This window comes from Pundamilia nyererei, unplaced genomic scaffold (genome assembly GCF_000239375.1).
Source record: "Pundamilia nyererei isolate P.nyererei 1_Seehausen unplaced genomic scaffold, PunNye1.0 scaffold00055, whole genome shotgun sequence".
Classification (NCBI taxonomy): Eukaryota; Metazoa; Chordata; class Actinopteri; order Cichliformes; family Cichlidae; genus Pundamilia; species Pundamilia nyererei.
Genome location: NW_005187456.1, coordinates 908,122 through 928,995, shown reverse-complemented (window position 1 = coordinate 928,995; position 20,874 = coordinate 908,122). Strand labels below are relative to the sequence as shown.

Below are 20,874 nucleotides of genomic sequence, written 5' to 3'. Positions count from 1 at the left end.
AAAAAAACAAGAATTACCTTAAAGCTGTTTAATCCTAAAACAGAATACTCTGCGTTTAATTAAAATTAATAATAAAAGTTGTCATAGATTTGCATTCATATATATATATATATAGTTAGACAGATAGATAAATAAATCTCACCTCTGCCAGGTAAAACTCGTCATAGTGTCTGCGGTAATTCTCGCCTTTATAATAGTTGCTAGCAGCAACGATGACATCCACGGCAACCATGCTTAAGATGAACATGTGGAACACAGATGACCGCATCATTTGCTGTGTGAAAAGCAGAAAGGTAATTGAAGTAGAATAGCAGGGATGCTTTTGTTTTCTTTTACTCAAATAGACACAGGAGACAATTAGTATTTAGACCATTAGCTGGCAGCGAGTTAGTCTGGAACGCTTCCCTCAATTCAGCATGTTGGACAGTAGTTGACTGTGTCAGTCCAATCTGTTCAGACTTTGACAGATTGATTGATAATTTGGACAATCTCTGTCAGTGGAAACAAAAACACCACAGAAAAACCCCACTTGCTTTGACTGAGAAAACAAAAAATGTATTGCATGGTGTTCGATAAGAGATCTGCAATTGTGACTTGCTCAGCTAGAGTTTGTGTTTATCTGAGATTTTAATGAACAAGCACAGACAAAAGATAACACAAAAATATACTTTCAATTTAAACAGCTGGATATAGCTCCAACTGCAGTAAAAAAAACAAAGGGTTTGATAGAACACACACTAAAAGAGATATAGTGCTGTGAAAAGTGTGGCCCCCTTTCAGGTTTCTTGTTTTGTTTTGTTTTTTTCTTTTACAAGTTTGTCACACTTAAATGTTTCTGAATAATAATCATCAAATAAAATTTAATACTACACAAAGATAACCAGCATAAGTTATCTTTGTGTAATATTGAAGTAATGATTTCATTTCTCAAGGGGAAAAAAGCTATCCAAATCTACATGGCTTTGTGTGAAATAATAATTCAATTCAATTTCAATTCAATTCAATTCAATTTTATTTATTTATATAGCGCCAAATCACAACAAAAGTCGCCTCAAGGCGCTTTATATTGTACAGTAGATCGCACAATAATAGATACAGAGAAAAACCCAACAATCATATGTCCCCCTATGAGCAAGCACTTTGGCGACAGTGGGAAGGAAAAACTCCCTTTTAACAGGAAGAAACCTCCGGCAGAACCAGGCTGAGGGAGGGGCGGGGTCATCTGCTGCGACCGGTTGCAGCAGATGGCTGGTCGCACCTACCTTGCAGCAGATGGCCGGTTGGCACCTACAACCTAATAACTGGTAGTGCCACCCTTGGCTGTAAGAACTGCAATCAAGTATTTGCAATAACTGGCAATGAGTCTTTTACATCACTATGGAGGAAGTTTGCGTTTTGGATCGTTGTCCTGCTGCATAACTCAATTGTGCTTGAGCTTCAGGGCATGAACTAATGGGCGGATAGTCTCTTTTAGAGTTCAGCGGTAATCGGACCTGGGTGTGGCTAGTGAAAGTGAACTCAGCTTTCCAGACATGTTGCTAATGAATGTTAAGTCGTGATTTAAGAAGAGGGGGGAGTTACTTTTTTTACATAGGGCCAGGTAGGGTTGGAGAGCTTCTTTCCCCTTTAATAAATCGTCTAATTTAAGGGTGACAAATATGCAAAAAGTAAGAAATTGGCCAATACCTTTTCAACACCCTGTATGATGGACAACAGGTATTTAAATTTAGAACAAGACAATAGCAATTTAGTTTTAAGTGCCCACCTGGAATGCATTGGGCATGTGTATATACATATACAGAGTACAGAAAAGCAAAAAGTCCTACATGAAATTTAAAAGCAATTAAGGGGGTTTCGCTAAATACTATGAGAAACATTGTTCCAGACATCAGAATCAGTGTGCATTCAGACAGGCAAAAACAAGAAAAAGGGAGCAATAAGTGTACGCCGTTTACCCTGAAAAAAGCAGAGGCTTTGAAAGCCTCCGATAACATCACATGATGAAAATAATCACGGAATACGAGAATGTGAAGAAACTGACCTACAGTGATCCGAGACACAGACTGCTCTTTCAGAAAAATGTGGTAATGACGCATTCTTTTGGAAACAATGCGACAGATGTGATCACAGCCCTAAACTGCACATATTGTATATGGCAGGATGAACAGCATGTGAGTGGGTAGATCGACTCACCCTAAAAAAAGACTTGCATGTGAGATTAGCAATAGGAAGGACTGAAAAAGTGAAAAGTGAGAGGAAGACTTTAAGACAGATGAAGATCGTTTGCAACATTGCTGGAAAGATCAAATTCGCCCCAGGAAAACGGGCCCCCTGCCATTCACCCTCCTACACACAAGGACACTTACAGTACAAACTCAAAAGTCTAGAAATCCAGATCTGCAGTCAGTTTGCTTTGAAAACAAGTGAGGAATTATTAGATAAACTTACCCAACCAAGCTACTGAATGACACGTATATTACATGATGTATTGCATGCTGTTTTACCACACTTATGTTTACCTGACAAAAATCTCTTACAGTACAAAAACAGACTTCTGTCAGGAGCAATGGCACTGGTAGCACACCTTGATCATTGCCAGTATTCTGTCTCCTATATGTCTATATTGTTTTCTTTTACTTCTGGCTTTTTCTAACCTTAACCAAATACCTTTAGCTTCCTAATAAAGCAAACTAAAAAGCAGCAGACTGTTAACCAGCAGGGCTGCATTGCAATTAAAGAGGGTTAAAAAGGGAGGGGTTAAAAGGAGCAGTTTTGAGGTTAAGCACACAGGTTCAAGGGCAATTGTGGGTATAAATCGGTTAGACATATGTCTAAATTCTACTGAGTTCACTTTCCTTCGTCTTAAATACGAAGAGGCAATACTAAGTTAGTAATATCCCTAAGTTTCTGACAGCTTAAAATAAACTTGGGCTTTAAATCCAGGCTAACAAAGGAGTGTTTGGCTGCCCTCTCTGGTTGAAACTTTCTAGTGTGATTCCCGTATCATGCATGCTGGGTTGGATGTGATCAAAAATTCACTCGACTGGTCAAGCAACAGCACCCTAACTTTTACATCACGGCAGGTGGGTGAAAACTTAAACCACTGGATGTCAGCAAAAACAAGATCTTCAGCTGGTGTTAAGGTGCTCTTTAAGATGATGTCATTTACATAAGACCCAGTCATATACAGAGCTATGAAACTGCCAGTATAGTCAGCCAAATCTTTCACAAATCTTTTTCTTTTTTCACTTCATGTTTGTTGTAAAATTCTTCCTACTTTTGAAAACTCAACTTACTGGCTAGGCTAACAGAGCTCATAGCCTTGAGGATGGGTGTTTTTGTGTCGAACTTACACATGCCCACTCTAGACACACAGTGCTTAAGCTCCCTGACTGAGATTGGACGTGACAAAGCAGTTTGACATTTCCAGCAACCAGACGTTCTCCCCCATGGGTGTTTTGGCGGAATGGATCTGTGTGTGTGTGTGTGTGTGTGTGTGTGTGTGTGTGAGAAGAAGCAAGACAGAGGCATACTGACAGAGAGCAGAAAGTACATGCTTGTGTGTATGAAAGTCAATTTTCTTAAGGTCCTGACTTTGCCCATATTCTCTGTCAGCTTTTGGGAATCACATCTCTAAGAAAACCTGGAGAGCAGTGTCTACTTCGAACATCTGTCATATGGAGATACAGCCCTGTAACCATTCACGTCTGCCACAAAACAACCTTTTGATCTTGCCCTCACGCTGCCATTTGCGCCAAATTGCCTAAACATGCAGAGCAATTCACCGTATAACACTCTCCATGTTGTTCCAAAGGCAAAATGGCTGAGTTTCCCTAATGCAGCTGATGACACTGGCACACCCTGTATGGCCTCAAGATGTCAGAATCAATTTAAGAGCATCAACTGCAGTACAAGAAGGCTCTCCCCTGCTGTTTGATGTTCCTCAGCTTGTATGTCTCTGAAATCCTTTGCCACTTGTTTGATGGATGCTATTTATTCGAGCTGCCTCTGGCTGATTCTTTGAAATACCAGGTGCTCATTGCACACAGACACAATCATGCGTGCGCGCAGATACACACACACACACACACACACACACGAATATATGAAGTTGATGATTTCTGAAATAGAATAGAACATTTTAATCAATTTCTTGTTTTCTCCCAAATCTACAACATGACAGTATACAGATACTAAACTATATATAAGCATCCACATATTTGAAATGTAAAGTCCACCTCACATTTACTAGCAACTGCTTCCTGAAGTTCCACACAGAAAAGTTACTAATGACAGAGAGAGAGAGAGAGCGATGGTGAATTCAAGTGTTGCAAGCAGCTACACATTAAGTTGCGATTTTGTCTTTTTTCCAGTGAATAATAGCACAATTTTCTCCGTGAGTGAAGCAAACTTTAATTTCCAATACATAGCACAGCATACCTCCGACATGCAGCGTGTACTCAGCTCTTATGTTCTAGACTGCAACAGATTGTCCATGATGGAAATTATACATGCAAATAGCGTTGTGGAGAAAAGATCATTTCGACTGCCATGCAAATTGGTATCTAGGGAAAAAGAGCACTCAGTGTGTGTTTTTCTCTGGTAAAATTAAAAGTGCAATTGAAAAAAATACAAAGGAATAGGTAATGAATATCTATTTCTCTTTTTGTGAAGACTTCTCGTTACTTGACTTGTGCACTTTTGTTCCTTAATGCTAAATCAATCTGAACAGTGAAGCAAATTCTCACTCACTAAAGGCTCTGGTCAGTGAAGAATAAACCATAATCTCACCAAAGAGCTGAGACAACATTCAGCTGTCCTCATATAAGAGATGTAGCGACACAAGCCGCTGTAAGTAAAGAGACCGATCCTCTGAATGATGGGAAAATATCCATAATATCTGGAAATTTTCCAGGGCCTGCAACTGTAACACAATCAACAAAGAGACGCAGACTGGCTGCTTCCTCGTCTTCTGTCTGTTCCCTCAGACTGCCAAGGAGGACAAATGCTCTTTCCGCTGGTACATGAGAGGAGTGTAGCACATGTGCACATAGCTGGCAGGGAAAAGCAGTAGTCACACAGGAATTGTCACCAACAGACTGGGCCATGTTCTGGCACCTACTGCTGCTACAGTTTTCTCTCCTGTTTACTGAGATTAAGAAGAACTTGAGTGGGATTACAGACTGTTTTGCTTGAGTTATTTTTTAAGTCTCTATACTTGACAAAGAGTTCTCTTAAGGCTTTTTTATTCCAACCGAATTAAAAAAAATAAATGAATAAAATATGCAAACCAAACATCGTAATTCAGAAGCCTACTATCAAATTAAGATATCAACACAGAGTTATTGTAATTCAAAGCTTTTGGCTGAAGGAGTGGGTGCATAAAGTCTTACTGGGCTGTGGATCAAGTTAAGTGGGTGCCCCTTGACTTATTACGGCCTTGACTACAGCAGGCTGACTCATGTCTCTGGCTGGAAAAAGGGTCTTAATAAAACATGATGGTCTCCCTTTCTCCCTTTAATATCTGCTGGCTTTGCCACCTCTGCGTCCATTCCGTGTCTTAGTCCTAGAATAGGACTGTGTGGTGTATCTAATTTCAGAAAATATATCACTGTGCTCCTGACTAGACTGAAAGAACAATTACATTCAGAGCTGATCTCACAGGAACAGTCACATGTTGTTCACTTTCTTCTTGCAGATGATCCATTTCACATTACACACATATGCACTACCTACCTTGCTATGTCTTTCTTTTCTGCATCCTGTGTTCTCCTCATCTAATTTCCCTTCTTTGTACCCTCTTTCTCCTTCCACACAGAGTCAAACTGACCTTAACCTTCACACATTGTAGATCTTTGTGTTTGTGTGGCTGCCTAAAAGTATACGAGTGGTGTCACTGAGAAGATCCAGAAGACAAAGGGCAGGGACAAATAGGGAGCTCAAGAGAATCAATAACCTCTGGCTTTAGGGAGAGAGAGGTCAAAAAGATCCTCCTTTTGCTCAGTAAGCTAGTGGTTTATCCATCACACTGCATTTAGCTCTGCAGATGAGGAGTGAGGAACAGCAACTGCTCATTGGCAAAGAGACAACGCAAAATTAAACACATGACTTTGCTGGATTACTAGAAGACCTGAACATTCATTATTGCTTTTCCACTTTCCCTAAGTGGTCATTTGAAGCTCTTTTAATTATTGACTCCAATAGTATATATCTGCAGTGAGTATTTCTCTTTATTTTGCCTATAGCAGCCAAAGCACCAATCTGCGGTATAATTATGGCACGGTGGAGCATCAGGGGCTAATTAGCAGACCAAATCTATGGGGAAAGGAACAGAATGCTTCATTAACCTCCACCGGTCTCCGACTGAAAACCCTTAAATAAATACTGTCCAAGCAGTCTGTGTGATTAAAATATAGCAAAGAGAGACCTTCTGAATGTAAGATGGCTCCTACAGGCACTACTAAAAACTCACAGGAACACTCGTGCATGTCTTTTGTTCTCACAGGCCTTAATTCTGAACTCTACTGCTGATTATAATGTCTAAACATAAAAATATGCTTTTAATGCAATAGCAAAGAGAAACATGCAAATATGTATATGAAAATGACTGTTGGTAGATTTCATGAGCACAAATATGCAAATGTAAAGTTTTTACTGTCCGAAAGCGAAAAGAACAGAATATTCTAATTCAACAAAAATGACAACCAGGATGCCATATGTTGTCAAAACTTTGATTAAGACTATACTGCTGTAAGACAGCATTAGTTAAAAATGAGATAATAAAAACATTAGAAAAACAGCTGTTAGAGTGGACGAGGAAAGTGAAGGTGCTCCCTGCTTAGAGGGCTATTTTTGTTTGTAGCCCCTCAGGAGAGGAAGCTGCCATTTCCTCCCCGTCTCCCAAAAGAGCAGGTGGTTAATCAATTATGTGCTATCTCCAACTGCTGCAGCCAGATTGGACCAAGACAGATCCAGATTGACACACACGCACACGAACAAATACGCAGACGTCTGCAGGCAGATCGCCGGGCTGCCTGTCGGAAGACGCAGAGGCCTGATCGGACACTTGCACGTAGTTTCAAAGACATTCCGACGGTAATAGGTGAGCCGGCAGCAGACAAAGACAGCATGCACACGGGTCTCCTATCTGCAGAAAGCACCCACCTGCCAGCGCTGAAACATTTTAATCATTTGACGGCCAATTACTCTGGAGCCAGATAGAGCAGAACAGAAACTCACACTTCACTTCCCCAGCACTCACAGATGGCCCTGCAGGCTGGATCTCCACTACCTGTCTTCACTCTACCTGTCAAGTCAGCTAACACTGTTCCCTTCTGATATGGATGAAAAAGCAAAGAAATACAGTGTTTGGCAAGGCTTTAAAGAAAGCGTGCAAGGGGCATCCATCAATAATCTGATACTGGTGTAATATGGCATGCCTTCTCACACCAACCATTACATCAGAGAAGAGAAATGTGTGGTTTTTTTTAAAATCACATTTACATACATACATAACTACTGTGTACAACTGCCCACGACACATGGATGCACAGATACACAGGTGCAGCTACACTAACTGTCAATGCAATCAATCCCATGTCTTTCCTATTTAAACTCATTTTACAGTGATCTTCAGTTACATTTCTTTTATTTAAATATAACAATATCTAAAAATTGCAATACCTTAAGGAAATTCTAAGTCTGAAGTACCATTTGCAGTGGGAAATATCACGATTTAATAATGAACAGTGTGTTGTTTGTCTTTATTATGCTTTCTCATTCGAAGTCAAAGCACATTATGAACTGGCCTGTTCCGATAAATTAGGAGACAGTTTAAATTAAAGTCCTTTAAAAATAAAAGACTAATTCTTCAAGTCAATACTGGTGAATATTTTGTGTACAACGCATTTTAGATGAGATTAACTTCTTTCAACAACTAATCTGTGAAACCTGTAACATATTTCCTTACTTAAAATCCTTCTTTGTGATCTCTGATTAGGCCTTTCGGGTTTGGTTGGAAGAGCTGGGTTAGATCTTGCATTGTTTTTGACAACATGAAAACATGAAAACATTTTCAGAGTGCTTTGATGGCTTTATATGCCACAAACTGCTGTCAGTGTCTGACTGGCACCAGAAAACAATGGAAGACTTTTGAGATTAGCACTGTACAATACATGTCAAAATCAGTCACAAGTATTCAGCTAATACTTAATCATTATTTGCCTCACATTTGACACACTGAATGCACAAGCAGGCTAAAACATTTACATACCAGCTTAAAAAAAATAAGAATCTCAACTGAACAAACAAACTAAAACAAAAGTTTCAGCAGGTTATTTAAACAAAATCTTATTTTCCTTGCTTGCACTCAAGTCTATCTGCAAGGCAGATTTTCCTCAGCTTTTGTCAGATGGTATCATTGGTAAACACATGTCACTGATTGTTACCATGGAAACATAAAAATCATCTAGGCAATTTTGACGGTAGGATCTGAAATCTCACAGTAATATATACTAAATATTTAGCTAACATATGCTTTTCCTTTTAAAACTTTATTGTTATAATACATGCATTGTCTAGTACTGGCCTTAATATGAAATATATTTTGCTGAAGTTAATAAAGTAATATCAGGATCATTCCTATCCTGTTTCTGTGTTTTGGTTATCAGAGACAGATGTTCATCTATCACAATTTCAAGGCCATTTCCAACAGTCCGTGTGATGGTAGTGTGAGTTGCCTTGCATCTACCAATTCACTGTGAAGCTTGCTCCCTCTCACAGGGAGCCGGACAGCATCTGTATCCTCTGGTATATGACTTGAAAAAAATCCTTTCCGTTCTCCTATCCTATTATCAGCAGTTAATGATGTTGAAGCAAAAATCCAGAATTATGTACAGCAAAGCAATCAAACAAGAAGGCATGGCCTTTGAGGCAAATGTTCACCAGATTCAGCTTCTTTCTGCCCATCTGCTCATAGTTTTACTGGAGGCGAATGCAATCTAACCCGCAATTCATCCACACAGCAGTCTGACTAAAACAGAAGCTGTCTTTTTTGACCCAGTGCTATAAAGGTGACCTAATGCTGCTGTCTTTCACTCCATTAGCCTTTCTACTGTTGGAAATGATCATCTTGTTATCACATAATGACAATAATAGCTATTTGTTACGAGTGAATAAGGCAAATGAAGAAGTCTTTGATTGTTCCTTGTAATGCAGCACAGGGCTCAGAGGGAAGTCAGCCGTGTTTATCCCTCTGGTTATCCCTCTATCTAAATCTTTCCTTCAGCCGATGATGAGGCTCTGGGGGACATGCTGCTTTAATGGGAATACTGCATATTTCGCATTTTTTCTTTCCTTCCCTTCTTCAAATTTCCCTGTTATTATTTGCACTCTCTTCCTTGCTCTGTTTATGTGTGCATGCGTCCTTAAAACCTAGCTCCAGAGCAGCTTTAACTCCATTAGGGCGTGCTGACAGCCATCCACCTTCACATAGCTGCAGACTCCATTGGCAGTCTTTCACAGCAAGGGCCCAGCTTTTTACACCACAACACGCCGCTATCAACAGCGGGCCAGCTGCAAACAACACCCGCCGCTTTCAGCTTATCTTTAAAGCCCAACCATTTGGATCACACCAACCACGAGACGCCAGTGGTGTCCATCATGTAGAAGTCATTTAAAACCCATCTGTCACTGGAGCGACATCATTAGCGCAGCATTACACATCAAACATGAGCCTCCCCTCATTTTAAATCCCATCACTTAACTGTTTGACACTGTTCAGCCACTAAAGAAAGAAACAAATGCAAAAACAATGATGTGATACTGCATCAGTCTACAGCTGCTGTTAAAGAGAATTAAGTTATCTGCTTTTTGTTAATAGACAGAATAGGAATTATGCAGGTGCATATGAGAGGAAAAAGAAACAGTTTACACCAGCAGCATATTAATCGTGTGACGTGTTTACCTGGAGGCAGGCAGGCGCTCGGCCATGTGGTTTGTTGACGTCCACAGCAACAAGCTGCCATCCCCCAGCAGCATCTTCATGGAACATCTGAGGCACAAGGACAGCATGTAAGTGGAAGAATGAACACACACACACATAAAATCTCCATACCATTCAAAACACTGGACACAACAGACATTTCAACCTCTAGGCTACATCTTCATAAGACATCTGTGGCCAGAAAAAAGCTGAAGGCATACACACAGAACCAACCCACACAAGCAGTGTGATAGCTACTAAATACAGTATGCAGGCCTAAGGACCTAACACCGGAAATAAAAACAAGCAAATATCAGAGCAGAGACTTTCAAATACACAAGACAGCTGGTTCACTCATTAATAACAGTTCTACCAAATATTGAATGTAACAAATTAGACATATGAGAAATATCAACAAAGAGTTAACTTGATATTAAGAATCAACCAAAAGTGTTTATTTCAGTTAGCTGCCAAACATTACAATAACTCATATACAGCAAACATACTGTGATTGCCATGTATCAGTATCACAGCAAGAGCAAGTGTTTATAGCCACTCGGGCAGATGCTAATCCCAGTTTCAAATAATTAATATTATAGAAAATCTAAATTAATAACACACAAACCATAATTTCACTGAAAATTAATTTGCTGCCTAGGCTGGAGAAAACTATGTGATCCTAAAGCAAACATACAGAGAAAAATGAGAGTTGGCGGAATGTAGCATAACAAATCTCGTAGTCAGGCTACAGGAAACATTTAAAGGCCTGGCAGACTTGGACATTATTATTAATTGTGTTAAATTACTATATGGCAGCAATGTTGTTAATTTTATGGGCATTTATGCATTAGCTGCGACATGCCATGAAGTAAAATTTGGCCTGGTGGTGGGGAAACTTTAGGTGATCATGTAGGAACAACAAATAACAGAGTCAAAAGTTGACTAAATTCCGTATTCACCCTCTGGTGATGCTTATATGAAATACACATTTTTGTCTGGTCCAAAGCAGAGCACTGACCAACACAATGCCAACAATGTACTAACATGCAGCTAGAATTAAATTGAAAAACAAAACTGACTAATCTGAAAACAGGAGAACACTGCTTTTGAACTCTACACGCCAGATGTGACTTAATCTGGAATATTAATGATTTATTTAGCAAATGAGCTGGTATAGTGTTTTTGGCCTGACTGTCCTTGAAATCATTCCATGCAGTAGGTGGTGGATTAAATCCTTTTGTATCATGAATTTTCTCTGAAGTGATGTGAGGAGCATAAAACACAAACGTGTGGAGTGATCTGCAGCTGCTGGCTTCTCACACATAAAACATTTTTAACATGCCTGCATCATTTGTCATCCTGTTCTGTGATTACATACCCACCATCCCACCTGCTGCACACTGTTTCAGCTTTGATATCTACTACATCATTTTAAAATCACATAGACTGATGTCAAATCCATAGCATGCCATTAGCTTTGTTTTGTTTTTATATCAGCAAAAACCATGCTGATATCAGCATTGATATCAAAAATTGAAAGTTGATATTATTCTACTAAAGACAAACCAAGATAAAGTTACACTATATTTCAGCTTAACGTTCAGCACTTCATAACTGCTCATCAGAATATAGAATTTAAAGTCTGATCTTGTCAAACAAAGGCTGATTTATCCTTTTTTTCCATTTTTAATCAACGCAGTTAAGCTTTCCATCCTAATCTCTAATAAAAGCTGCAATAATCGGGAGACAATATAACAAAGACAAGAAATAGGGAGTATAGAATGGGTAGTATCTCCCAGGGCCACCTTATACCAACCTTGCTCTCTCCAGGGAACCTTAAGACTGGATCATATTCTTTTCATCATCTGTGACTGACAGTTAAGTGTTACACCACAGCTAATTAGTTTTCCCCCCTCTAAGATAAAGACTGGGGCATGACGATGTGATTATGATTAATTTTGATAATGGCAAGAAAGGCTAATTGTTTTCAAGGTCACAGGAGTATGCCAGTGGCACTAGCCTGTTTTTCATTCATGAGTGAAGTAGCAGAGGTTTTACTTTCATGACATTACAAGAAGAATCGTTTTCAGGACTCAGTGGAAAAAACGTCTGCAGTTCACCGCTTGTCAGGTTGACATCATTTGGATTATTCATTTCAAATGTTTAAACTCTAAACCAAACACTGGCTTCATAGCTTTACCATCAACACAATTGCCAAATGCAAATTTGCACATGGATTCATAACATATTTGTTATATATTGTTGTACTGTATTCATTAGAGGTTGGCTACACACAATCCACAATAAGAAACCATTTATAGAATGAGCCTCAAATTATGTTTTGTCACATAAATCACTTTTATATGTTCCTCAATAGCTCTTGGGGCATTAACATCTGTGAATATTCCTGATAATTTCTCTCTCTCTTGTTTATGTCCCTATATAGTTTCAAAACTATTTGCAAATAGTGAAAGGAAAACTCCAGAAGCAAATATCAGACCAAAGAAACTCTTAAGTTCAGTCTTGCAATTTGCTTTCACATATCTAAGTTGTTTTTTAAAAAGTATTATTTAATTGTTGCTAAAGGACATTTGTTTTTTGTTATTTCTCTATTTAGCCTCTGAAGCTGTCAATTCCTTAGTGCTCCATAATGAATACATTAAATACAATACAAAATAATGTATACAACTTTAGTTATCTTGCTATATAACATTATTTCTGTGGGTTATTGCATAGCAGTGGTGTTGTGATAAGAAGAAATGAGAGAAATTTATCAAAATGTATTATAGACGAACCCCCAAACTATATATGTTTTCAAAGAGTTTAAAATGTAATGTGGACAAACTGCAGACTCATAATACCTGAGAACCTAGCAGATCAACATTAGAATTATCAAAGGTTATGAAAAGCTCACATGCTGAAGTCTTTTTGAAGCTCCATCAGACAAAACTTAGTATTTTCAAGACTGTTTCCTGTATAACTAAAAGATCATGTTTACACTCAAAATGAAATTGGAGCTGCTCCCGAGAGCTTTCAGCTAAACATCATCTCAAGGGAAAATCTGCAGAGCAGGACAGACAAACTGTACCAATGGAGATGGCTGGAACATGTCTGTCGCATGCCACACAAATCGCCCCGTGCCAGCAGTGCGCTGGATACACCTGGTGGCAAACAAACCACGGTTGATCTAAAGACGCCTGGCACAGAAACGTCAAGAAAGCACTGTAAAGGACTGACACCCTAAAGAGCTCCCTGACGTGCTGCAGACAAATTCAGGCAGAGATCCCTCGCTTCAAGTAGCAGATAGCACACAGACAGGATGCGTGAGATAGACACTGCAAAACAAAGCTGAACAAGGTAGTTAAGAAGATCCCCTTTCCAGCCATGCTGTTCAGCTTTTATGTTAAATCCCAAGGGTACAATCCTTCAGTATGCTCTGGAAAGGGACACCCAAGACATGCTGATGAGATTCCCAAACTCTCTTCCATTCATGTCAATACAGGAGAAATCTTCTTCCAAACTCTTTTCAAAAGTCTAGCTGCCTTTTTTGAGTTTTCGTGAGTGTGACCCCAGATATTCATGGCATAAAACAATTTCTTTTTTGGGACCTTGGTTTTGTTGGAATAACAGATCTACTCACACCAAACACTCTTGTCAGACTGGTATGATGCAGTATAAGGGCCTTGGAAAGAGCACACACACAACAACAGCCATTTTTTTTAAAAAATGTACGTATGTTGAATCACCATAACCATGACATTTGCTAGAAACAGCTGATGTGACCATTAGTGACTTCATTGAATAATGTGATCTGCGCATATCTCAAAAATGTTAAGTTGCAAGCTATACTCTATAAAGAGTAGAGAGGTAACAGATTTGCAACAGCATTTAGTGTTTAGCTGTACCATTGGATTTTTTTCCCTGATAAAACAAACACAATCTGTGAAAATGCATAATCTTGGATGAGCCAAACGCCCACCGAGAACCTGCCCGACTTGATGCCACCAATTCGGACACAGCTTTCACTATGTCCCCTGAATGATTCAGTAAAGGCCCAACAAAAGCAAGAAACATTTCACACAGTCAACAACCAAGTTCATAGAGTAAACCTTTCCTGCTACTGAGAGCCAACTTGTCACATGGCCACATAAATGTCTTGTCTTTTTTTTTAAATATTATTTTTATCTGAATATTTTTTACATATGAGCCTACATACACTAAGGTCTATTAAGGAGTCATTTCTTTCGATTTCTGAAGGCATTTATGGATCACAATACACTGTGGAAAATCTATATAGTGTCAAAATGTGTTTGTGTTCTAGTCATCTGAATTTGATGCACTTGATTACCAACGTGTACAGGTTTTAAAAAGATCAATTGTAGGCACCAATTCAACCAAGTCAAAATGTATGAGACATACAATTTGTCAGTTTTATGGCTCTATTCTTTTAGCTTGGTTCTGTAGCAGTTGTACCTGTGTTGTAGCAGTAGAGGTGGTACTGCTCCTTGACCCCCACATCTGCTGAAACTGGACTCGAATCTCAGCAAATGTCTCAATGATGACTGCAATGAAGACATTCTGTAAAAAGAAAAAAAAAAGAGGACAACGATAGAGTAAGAGCGCTCAGGCTATTCGAAGTCAATGACCAAGTGCAAGCCCATTGCTTGATTTCCTTTCGCTGTCGTGACATTAATTCTCTCATTAGCCAGAGGACATTCTACTAAAAAGGGTAAATCATCATGTTTGTAGGTGAACTATTAGGTTATGTCAATTAACCTTAACCTTTCGGTGTTCAACGATCTCCAGAAATTATCATGAAAAGTGCAGCAGAGAGAGCCAAGCTCTAACCTTGACAAGCCACGCCAAGAAGAAAATCAGAGTTATAAAGTAGAAGTAGGAGCGCCAGCGAGGGAAACTGTCAATGGCTCTGTACATGAGGAACACCCAGCCTTCCTGCGACGCAGCTTCATACACAGTGAAGATACTCGTGCCTGAGCAAAAACACACAAGAGTCAGAAAGAAGCAGTCAGATGAGAAGCTGATTTCTGAAGAAACAAACGTCAGCATCTGTCTTTCGCTCAACATGTCGATGTCTGTGAACCGCACACCAATTATTATGTTTCCCCCGAAGACTAAGCCATTTAAAAAGATAACAGTTTGAGTTTCTCTTTTTACCTATAATGAGTGTTTACTCTGACAGCTCACAGAGTCCTCATAGTTCTCTTTGTTATAATGACAAGACGGGAAATTCTGTTTGCCAGACTCAAACCCAATCAACTCATCTTTGATGCCTCTAATTAACATAAATTATGTCAGCAGGCCAAGGAAAAATTTAATCTTTGCTGTTTTTCTGATTAACATGCTCTTTGCAAAGGAACTGTCTGTTCTTTTAAGTCTTAGCCAAAGATGATTTTATGGAGAAACACTATTTCAAGTTATTGTAGTGTTTGAAAAAGTAGAGTGAACATTCTCTTTTTTTTTTTTCTTCTGAGGTATATAATATTCTTCTCTGCACAAATTAATCAGTGTTAGATTGGAAACAAGTAGCTGACAACTGTCATCAAAGGTTGAGTTCCCCAGTTAAACTATTACCATTCAAACATACAAGGTGTATCAAAAAGAATCATCCGATTTTAAAGGGCTTTAATTACCCAGCCATTACGTGCGTTTCTCATGGAAAACTTAATATTCAGCCATGCATTTCAAAAATTATTGCAAGATTTTATGTGCATTGCCTTAAAAAAATATAGCCTTTTGAAATTGGATGATTCTTCTTAAAACACTCTGTATATTTCCTCTTGGTGAGAGTCAAGACTTTGTCATGTGACTAACTTATTCCTAACAAACAACTGAATAACATTTTGAATTGCTGAAATGAAATTTCAGCAAAATGGACTAGTGTACAGCATCATTTTTTTCATTTTATTTTTGGATTCAGCCGATCTGTAGGTTTATAACTTTCATTTCCACCAAACTATGTCTCATCCTTTCGTCCCTAGCAGATTACGCAGGCCCTATCTGATAACTAGCATGATTTTTGTTTTTACCTGGAGGGCTGATGTGTTTTCAAAGTGTATTTTTTAAATATTTTTTGAGCTATGTAGAATAGACAAAACAAGGTCATCTTTTCCACAGGTCTTGATCAAATATATGGAAGCCTTGAAGGTGAGATTTTCTAGTTAAATGTTTAGTAACATGTGCTGAAGTTACTCAGTATAGAATTATAATTTTCATTAGTGTGTATTTTTTGGCCTCCGTAAGAAATTTAAATTGTAAAATTGTATATATTTTTTAAACAAATAAAAATATACGATAATAAATATTTCTTTATCCGTGTACGTTTGAAGGAATCATTGTGTAGCGCATACCTAGTTCATTGAATCCACTATAACCGAGCTCCTGTCGGCTCAGACCCAGTTCTTTCAGGTCCATACATTTGAAGCCATAAGGACACTGGTAGCCTTCTCCATCAGGGGAGCAATGGGTGTCTGGGATGGTCAAGTTGTTCAATGACACATTGCTTACCAATAAAACAAATACAAAAAAAAATTACTAGCTCATATCAAAAATGGCAGTGCTTGCAAAAAAGAAAAATGCCTAATAAAAAAGAAAAACAAAGGTTAATGTGTGAATACAATTCCTCTCTTTGTCTTATTGCCACAGGTGTTACCAGGAACAGCTTGATTGGGCTAATGAAAATTAATGCTTTCAAATTGTCTGCAGACATTCATCCAAATTGTTTATTAGAGGTAGAGAATCAGAGGGAATAATTTATTGCACTATCACAAAGGGCAATCAGAGGCATAGTGGTGAATCCCAATAAAGCTCATTATACCGAGCTGAATAATATCAATGTGTCTTATCTATGATATTCCCTTTCTTGATGACAGAGGAGCGATAAATGAAGCCTGAAAGAAGAGAGAAAATGTCCAGTGAAAAGCAATAATATTACGTTTTGTGAGTGTTATAAGAAATTATTTATGACTGGTTTTTCAGCATCTGTGAATTGATAGCACAAAAACATAATGATACCCCTTATTAAAGCATGCTTAAGGTCCTAAAATGCTAGTTTCATTAAACAGTTCAAAGTATCTAATAACCTTAGATTTATCACAATGTGTAGTGATGAATAAATGTTATGTTATTTCAAAATAAAATGCATAATTTGTTAGAACCTTTTTTTTAAACTTTAGACTACTCATCAAACCTGGAAACAGTTGTACAGTTGTATATAAAACAGTTATAAAACCTTTACAGAAACAAAACAGTAACACATATTCAAGTGTTATACAGTATCTCATTCAACATCATGATTCATGTCAGGAAGTTCAACAGTGCTGAGGTCATTTGTAGGAAACCTAACATCCATAAAAGGGGACTTTATTCTATTCATATAGCCAAAACCCTTTAATGTCCATATCAGAGAATGCCCCCTGCCATTGTTCCCACAGTTTTCATCAAATCCCATGTGTGTGAAAAGCTAGACAGCTTGACTTTGTGCCAAGGGCATATGGCAAACAGAGATTAGACACTTCTGCCCACGTGTGACATTTTTCTAAAATTCCCCATTAGATACCCCAATATATATATATATATATATATATATATATATATGTATTGGATTTGGAGAAAAAGGAGCTCAGTAGCAAACAAATTAAATGCCCAACTGCCACACCACTTTTGGACTTATATAATACAGATGAATGACAAAGCTATACATGAATATCACAATGCCCTGGTACTATATTTCCTCTTACTAATGGCTAATATATTCTGTGTCCCTGGGGTGCTTAGGAACACATCAGGGAGGAAATGGAGAAGCATAATGCAAAGGCTGGACAATGCAGGAAAATTTAATTATTATAATTACCATTAACTCTGGCTGCAACCTGGGGGTTTAACCATTCCAGTCACTACCAAAACTTTTGTCTCCAAAAGCATTATTCTAATTAAAAGTTTTCTCCTTTGACACTTTGCACTCAGTGTTTATATGATCTTTAACAAAGACACTTAGCGTAGGTATCTTCTAATTTCTGGAGAGACGATAGTTCAGTCCAAAAAAAGTAAAAAAGTTTATATTGGACTTGATAATCCAAAAAAAAGCATCCAATGTTACATTTATTTAATCATTCGTTCTTACCCGATTGTATCATTAGTAACGCAGTGATAGTTGAACGTTCCAAACATTTGAACCCCCAGAATTCCGTAGAGCAGGAGAAAAAACAGTAGGAATATTGACACACTCCAAATCTGTTCCCCGGATCGCCTGCAATGCAAAATAGTACAGAAAGAGATATCTATGAGATATATTTCACATGTACAAAGATCATATGTAATGGAAACGCTTACGACAGTATTTTACTTCAGAATGTTAGTGATGCGGGAGCGAGGAAGCTCAAAGCGAAAGTAGATCCTGAAGGCCCTTATCATGATAAGCGCGCGGGGGATTCTCAGCATTCCCCATGGAGACATCTGATCTACAAGCTCTGCTATTTCAAAGACCTAAAACAACAATAAATTGATTATTAATAATTTTAATACATACTAATGCATGGCATTATGACAAGCTGCACAAGCACCTGCAGAAAAGTGCAATATATTCAAAAACAAAAAGTTGCAAGACACCTGCAGAACCAGGGACACCCAGATGAAAAATACCATGAATCCATCAAACATACACCAGCGGTCCTTCACATAGGAGTTATCCCCCTGTACGGAGACAGAAACAAAGGAGCAACAGTTAAAAGACCAAAGCCTTAAAAAGCAGGAAATACTAACATAAGTTAATAAATGAGACAAATATAACCAGCATCATTCTTCAAGGCCATATTTTCTTTGAATATATTACATTACATTACAATTACATTCTAGGTTGTTTCATGGATAATCTTTATGGAAAAATTCAAGCATTCCCCTCACCTTGGGAAAGTCTGCTGCAGAAAGCTTTTATTGTGATAGAAAATGTTTGTGTGAGTTCAAAGTAATGGCAATATTCAAGAAATACAGAACGTGAAAATATTGTCCCCATTTTGACAAACTAACCACAAATTTCAAACCTATTTTCAATCATTAAGCCCCTGAGGTGTGAACAAACTGAAATGCCAAGGGGGGCCAGCTAAATGGGTATACTTAATTACCGCTTCCAGACAGAGAGGGAGAGTCTGTTAGGAGCTCTTAGGGGTCTTGCACAGGAAGAAAGACTGCAAATACTAGGGTGTGTTCGGAAACACTTTACAGATAAGGACCATCTTTGATTAAACACACTGCTGACAAGAACAAAAGCATGCAATTACTTTACCACACTAAGAAGATCATGTACTTTGGGCAGTAATTTTCCACAGCTAGCTTAAAACTACATATCCACAGTACCATACTTTAAAACAGAAATTACTTAAGCCTAAGATGTCATATCTGCATCATTTATAAAAGTTTATTTCAGATCAGATAGGAAAATTGGAAAACACCATCCTGATTTCAAGACAAAGAATGGAATTCGGCTATCAATAATAACTAAATGAAACACTACAAGTAAGAAGCAGAAATGTTTCTGTTCTGCTTGAAGTGCACATTTACGTCCAGAGCTAAAACATTTAAATAAAGATAAAGAAGTATCTGATTTTGCAGAAGAATCCCAAATGTAAGACTGTTAGTATTTTATGTAATTCTGGTAACAATATATGATTAGTCAGGTCAGTCAGATTTCTTTCGGTTCAGTGGCTGACTGACCTTTTTGTCGTCAACTTTCTGTTGTAATATATTTTTTATTGCTTGCATAAGGGAACATTTCTGCTAAAGCTGCTGAATCTGGTCCTCTGTGGAAAACAACTTCTTTGGTACCCCTGTAACTGGACTAGCAACAGAGTCTGCCTCTATTGTCTTCAGAAATATAAAGTTTGATGGTGCTGGAGCACAACCAAAATTATTGAAAGAGCATACAATGAGCTTCATCTCACTGCCTTTGAAATGAAGATGGGAATCAGATCTGCAACCGCTCACAGTCAGTGAGTGACTTTCGTGCATCGAGACGGTGATAAAATACCAGTAAGGAGTCAGTCTGCTATCAGTTGTGACTGAATGGGCTCAAGCATGCAAATCAACAAATACTCCAAATCTGTTGCTGTCTGTTGCAAATCTGTTGCCATCTACACAGAAATTCACATATACTTACATTTAGAGTCCATAAGGACCTCTTAGATTTGAAACAGAAATTCAAACATTCCTCCACAAATAGTGACTTAGTTGCTGCAGGATGGCAATTTAACTGCAAAAACTTGATTTTTTTTTTTACAGAAATATAACCAGAACACAGCCAGTGGGCAACCAGATGAGTTGAGCCCCATACTGCAAAGAGACATGCTGACTCAGAATGATTGCAATGTGCTGGCAATATGTCTAATTTCGAAATTAGACAGCAATTGTTTACAAACCTTCACCAATCTGACTGAGAATGATTTAGGTCAGCGACTATTTGAAGACAGGTAGCCTCCCACATAAGAGGCCTCCCACCTCACAACCGAAAGTGGTCACCCAGGGGTTGAAGGTGTTGCATGCTCAGCCTCTGCGAGACCAGTTGGTCACTGCAGCTACTCACAATCTGTTACCAAATCCAAGAAAATTCAGTGCAGTCACTGAGCAACCACTAGTCACAATGAGGTCATCTTCATATTTTAGCTATAGTGTGACTGTATAACCATAATGTCCATGGGACAGAAAGAGGGGCTAATCACATGTTATTATACCACATAACTTTCAACCACAGTTCACTGCAAACCTTCAAAAATATCACGATCACAGAGAAACAGATTGACAGATTTGAAAAATGTACAAATAAAGTCTCATTTGTTGTCACTCCAATCACTTGCATCAAAGTTGTGAATAGTTTTTAAAAAAAA

At 38.3% G+C, this 20,874-nt stretch overlaps 1 protein-coding gene across 1 annotated transcript in view; it reads right to left on the bottom strand.

Moving 5' to 3' along the window:
* nalcn (sodium leak channel, non-selective) overlaps window positions 1–20,874 on the bottom strand; it is a 63,435-nt gene that overhangs the window by 35,642 nt on the left and 6,919 nt on the right. The window contains exons 4-12 of the mRNA XM_005733936.1: window positions 19,820–19,884; window positions 18,608–18,691; window positions 18,345–18,484; window positions 18,123–18,248; window positions 16,351–16,502; window positions 14,831–14,973; window positions 14,456–14,560; window positions 9,965–10,051; window positions 143–274 (exon numbers count right to left, since the gene is read on the bottom strand). Coding sequence (XP_005733993.1) covers window positions 143–274; window positions 9,965–10,051; window positions 14,456–14,560; window positions 14,831–14,973; window positions 16,351–16,502; window positions 18,123–18,248; window positions 18,345–18,484; window positions 18,608–18,691; window positions 19,820–19,884 — 1,034 coding nt within the window. The remainder of the gene's footprint in view (window positions 1–142; window positions 275–9,964; window positions 10,052–14,455; window positions 14,561–14,830; window positions 14,974–16,350; window positions 16,503–18,122; window positions 18,249–18,344; window positions 18,485–18,607; window positions 18,692–19,819; window positions 19,885–20,874) is intronic.